Source organism: Sphaeroforma arctica (genome assembly GCF_001186125.1).
Source record: "Sphaeroforma arctica JP610 unplaced genomic scaffold supercont1.1608, whole genome shotgun sequence".
In the NCBI taxonomy this organism is placed as follows: Eukaryota; class Ichthyosporea; order Ichthyophonida; genus Sphaeroforma; species Sphaeroforma arctica.
The window spans coordinates 7256-12989 of NW_014038950.1; the positions used below are offsets into that span (position 1 = coordinate 7256).

At 36.0% G+C, this 5734-nt stretch overlaps 1 protein-coding gene across 1 annotated transcript; it reads right to left on the reverse strand.

Moving 5' to 3' along the window:
• Nucleotides 1–712: 712 nt before the first annotated feature.
• SARC_11282 (hypothetical protein) lies at nt 713–4644 on the reverse strand. The gene is made up of 3 exons (XM_014294635.1): nt 4586–4644; nt 2813–2954; nt 713–925 (listed from the first exon to the last, which is right to left on the reverse strand). The coding sequence occupies exons 2-3, from the start codon at nt 2933–2935 to the stop codon at nt 812–814; spliced, it is 237 nt and encodes a 78-aa protein (XP_014150110.1). The 5' UTR covers nt 2936–2954; nt 4586–4644; the 3' UTR covers nt 713–811.
• Between the last annotated feature and the right edge of the window lie 1090 nt (nt 4645–5734).

A 5734-nucleotide genomic window follows, 5' to 3' on the forward strand; every position in this document is an offset into this window, starting at 1 on the left:
GGAATATTACTTGTAAAATATTACTCAATGATAACTATACAATGATAACTGTACATTGATACCTCTCTAAAGTATATGACGTCTCTATACACGTAAGTGTGTGGCGGCTGCAACACGAAATATAAATCAAACTGTGAGGGCTTTGGGATGTGCGATATAAGTTTGTTCAAATGGCAGACTCAGAGTGCGTGAATGTAATTCCTTCTGCTACTGAAGTCTTTCCCAACAGTTTACTTTAAATCCCGTAGCCACGTCATCTAACAACTGGGACAGACACAAGCGAAGCTCACTACGTCATGGGGGTACGGAATAGAAGTTGAACGTAAACGTATATATATTGGATTTATAAACGTTTTATCGGAAATCGGTTCGAGGTTAGGATACAAGGTGCCTAGAGGTGTGGATCAGCCGATATGCCAATGTAATGTACTAAGTGTGCATAGGCTAGCGCGTCTGGTTCTTACAGACACGATACCTCGATGGATGCGGTATATGAACCCTTGAAAACATAATCCATGAGCCTATGAGTGTACCATACCTACTAATTACAGTGTGTGTAGATACACATCCTCCTGAATGTGCTAGATGTTGATACTCCAACTGTTACATATACAATCCATGAGCCTATGAGTGTGCCATACTTCCCAACTACAGTGGGTGTAGATACATATCCTCCTGAATGTGCTAGATGTTAATACTTCAACTGTTACATATACAATCCATGAGCCTAGGAGTGTGCCATACTTTATTCCCAACTACAGAGTGTGCAGATGCACATCCTCCTGAATGCGCTAGATTTTAATACATTGTTTTACATCTGGGCTCCGGTAGCCTTGAGTCCGTCCATCTTCTTAACGGATTCAATGGCCTGGTTCAGGCGGGCGTGATCCTCGGTCTTCTCGATTTTGCCAGACTTCTGCAGGGCCTGTTTATAGATATGAAAAAATATACACGTGCATTTAGTACTTAGCACTACACACTTGTATCATTTGATATTTGAACTGCACACTTTAATATCCATACAGTAAGTAACGACGAATGGTATGTGAACAAAGGACGTATCCATACGCCAGGCCGATCTTAGCACAGCGTCAGCAGGCTTGCATCGATAGAGAACATGTGTATGTAGGTACCCTCTAGTGGGCCATGCGTCTGCGTACTCACTATAAACTGAACACACAGGCAATAGATATTGACAGCCGCATAAGCATGTACGACCTCTGAACACTAACCAACCAATACGCATATGCGCACACAGTGATATGCGATGAGTCTGGGTTGGCTGCGAACCCCTTGCGACCGCGTTTATGCACTGCCTCGCACGCACAGACAGGTGTGGTGTGTACATTGATACAACTTGTACAGCCGAGTGGTACCAGCTATTGCAGATACGCACACACGCACCAGATAAGATCCGCGACTGCGAACAGCCAGCACATAGACCCTCGTGCACACATACACAGTGGGGCATGGGTCGTCTGTAGTAATAGAGATACAACGTAGCAAGCCTATCTACACTTGCATGCCTTTGTACAAGCATGTACACCTCCATACACGTACACAGGCACTCATGCAGTTATATAAATACAAACACCCCTCCCATGTACAAATAGCTTTGCTGAATATTATGAACAAAAATGCCCGCAGGGGGTAAACACAGCTCGGTAGGTTGTTGGTATTTAACTATGTGTCGTATATTCTGGAATCCTTCCTATACTAATAACACTCCCATGAGAACAGCTAGGTAGTATTTGTTGTTGGTATTTAAATACGTGTCGTATATTCTGGAATCCTTCCAATACTGCTAACACTCCCCTGAGCAAACTTCTGTAGAATGGGTTGTTGGTATTTAACTATCTGTGTCGTATATCCCAAACTTAATGTATACTACCAACACTCCCACCTTCTGATGGGGACTAGCGATTGCACCCGTCGTGTTATAGCAGGTGCGCTAATGCAGCTACCAGCCCACAGTTTCATAAAGTTCGGTACATTTCTTGTCCAGATACATCGCGGTATTCATTTCTAGAACAAAGTGCTGTACATCTCTACACCAATCATATCGACTTTCTGTAGCTTACAACTCATAAGCCTACTGTGTTAAATCCTGCAAACCCTAAATATTATTGTGTACACCCGGTAGTAGAAAATATTATCTCCAGGAAGCAATACTATCACGCATCATGAGAACTGTACACAGCAGGAGCAACAAACAAAAACACGCTCTTTACCCACATATCACATAGACATGAATATATATAGACACATACACAGACGCACGTAATGTCCAAATTTTACATTTTATGCAATTATACGAACACAAGTTCGAGTATAAGTCATTATATGTATATATACATGCACAACCACATACACGTGTACATGTATGTGTATGTATACGTATATGGATTTGGACATATACATTGACATATATATTGGATTTGGACATATACATTGACATATATATATATGCATATATGTATACATATACATATATATATACATGCATACATACGTATATATATACATAATATATATATATATGTCTGCATGTATCATGTATGTATGTATGCATGTGTATGTATGTTTGTTGGATGTATGATGTACATACATACATACATACATACCTATATATATATATGCGTGCATACATGCATGCATGAAGGTGTGTATGTATCTAAGTATATACATACATAATATATACAATATATTACTATTATTATTATATATAAATATAAATATCTATATTTATATATATATATATATATATATATATATCAGTTTCGAGTACACATCCAGGTGCAGCAGTACACACCTTGATCTTCTTAAGCTCTGAGGCGAATGCGTCCTTGACAGGGTCTTTAGACGAGCCGAAGAAAGAACGGCGAGACACCACTTGGGCAACGCGTGAGCTTGAGCGAGAAACGACTGAGAACATTTTGTTTGCGGTGGTGTGACTGTATGGATATGAAGGAGTGTCAGTAATGTAAGCTTGATGTGGACTAAATTATATTGAAGATTGTTTGCTTGTAGAGATAGAAAGACGAAAGGTTGTCACATAAAGTATGATATGAATTAGACGCGAAAACAATAAAACCTAGAAACAAAGTGAGATCGTGCATTAGATATGAATACATTTATACATACACATATTTACACATACACATACATCCATAAAATCGTAAATATATATATATATATATATATATATGTATGTATATATACGTATGTATGTATGTATGTATGTATATATATAAATATATATATATATATATATACATATACATACATATATATATATACATATATATATATATATATATATATATATATAGGTGCGTGTGTGCGTGTGCGTATATATAAGTATTAAAAAAAACATGTGTATATTCAGAAATTTACGTGTATATTTCCGATTATATACACGTAGCCATATAGATATATAGAGTGAAATATATAAGTGTGTGCTTGCGTGTGTGTGTGTGCTATTCTTGAGTGAATATGCGGGTATGTTTGTGTGTGTGCGGGTGTGGATTGATTTATATGTATAAATACACGAGTGGGTTCTATTTTTGTGATATTGTATTATGCGTGTGTGTGTTTGTGGTCGTGCGCGTGACTTTATGTTTTAACAGAATTTACATACATGAATGTATATCAATATCAATATCGATATATATATATATGTATATATATATATGCACGTATAAAGTTATATATTCATATATATACATACTTATATATATATATATATTATATATATATATATATATATATATATATATATATATATATGCACGTGTAAAGTTATATATTCCTATATATACATACTTATATATATATTTATATTATATATATATATATATATATATATATATATATATTACATTTATACATATATATATAATTAATACATAAATATAAATATGTATATATATATATATATAAATGGACATGTATATACACACACACACATATATATATGTATATATTGAAACATATGCTTATATATATTTATATGTATATATATATAAATACACATAAATATATAAAGAAATATACATATATAATATAATATATATATATATGTGTATGGGTGTGTGTGTGTACATGTATAGTACATGTATATAGTGTGTGTGTGTATGTGTGTGTGTATGTGTACATGTATAGGTATCAATATGCATGCAAGTATTTATGTATGTATGCATGTATGTATGTATGTATAAATGTATGACTGTATATATATATATATATATATATATATGTGTGTGTGTGTGTGTGTGTGTTGTGTGTGTGTGTGAGTGTGTGTTTGTGTGTGTGTGTGTGTGTGTGTTTGTGTGTGTGTGTGAGTGTGTGTTTGTGTGTTTGTGTGTGTGTGTATATATACAGAGGTATCAAACAACATATACGGACGTGCGCCGTATGGCTGTTGACTAGTTAGATGTTCGGCGTGTTTGGAATTCAGATCAACTACTCAGCAAACTTAACCGGTACTGAACTAGAATGGCATTATATGAAAATGTTGCGTCCTAGCGACTGGAGGTAACATTCACGTTAAGTACCCGTGCACATACTCCACTTAAGTTATTACCTGATGAACGAGATGAGTTATCTATCTGCTCGTGGGCTACTTCTGCCACTTAATCAAATATGAAATACCCGAAATAAAAAATAGGGTGTATTTAGTTTATTAGGAAGGAGAACACCTTGGTGGCTGTGAGTCGTTGTCTTCTGTCACTGTGTCTGAGTTGGATGTGCTGCACTGCTGTGTGGGTAAGATTAGTCAGTGAGGCCTTGATTCCGGATATGGGGCATAGGTAGAGGGGTTTTTTACATACAATACGCAGTCTAAAAATGCCCCAACCCCCAGATATTAGGGCCCACATTGTCCTCTCTGATAGCGGTGCCGGACCTAAAAGGCAAGCTAGTTCGATTACGGTACCGGAATTGTTCCGTTATAATAAAACATAAAGTGAGTTTTCCTGTCTCAAATACTTTGTATTTAATTCGCTTTGAGGCATATTTCAATACATCTGTTGAAAATACAATATAGTTTAAAACAATAGCATACTGGGTGAATTCTATAGAGAGCGGAGCCGGAAGAAAACTATTTCTATAAAGTATGAAGAAAAAAATGCCTCAGATCTAGTGATGACAAAAAGTATCGCTGAATAAGCAGTGCTTATTCCGGGTCATATTATTGTTCATATCAGTAAACAACCCGTAGATGTCCGACAAGTCATCAGAGTAATTTGAATAGTTCTTGGCACTTCGCGACTTCTGTGTTTACATTGATATAAAGTTATCCTTAAGCCAATGTGTAAATCCAATCAGACCATCGCCTTAGCAACCTCTAAGTAGGCGGTACCACATACAGAGCTTTACTTGGTAGAGTGTTTATTAACACGTGAACACAAGTGTTGAGTGGTAACTTGGGAGTGTGTTGGATCAAACCGCCACAATGTCAAAATATGCTCTGTCGAGTCAACCGATCGTCATCGACAACGTATGTCGTCTTTGTGGTCTAATCCTTGTGGGAATTATACTTTGACTAACATAAAGCGCTTTTTAATCTTTGATGCAACTTCACAGATTTTAAGGCTAAAAGGAATCTAACCAGTTTTTGTTATGCTAAAAGCAAACCTCAGAATATAAAATGTGGATATTATGTATGCAAATAAACTACTATATATCCGCACAGGTTCGTATTTGCTGGTTTGTATCCTATATATATATATAT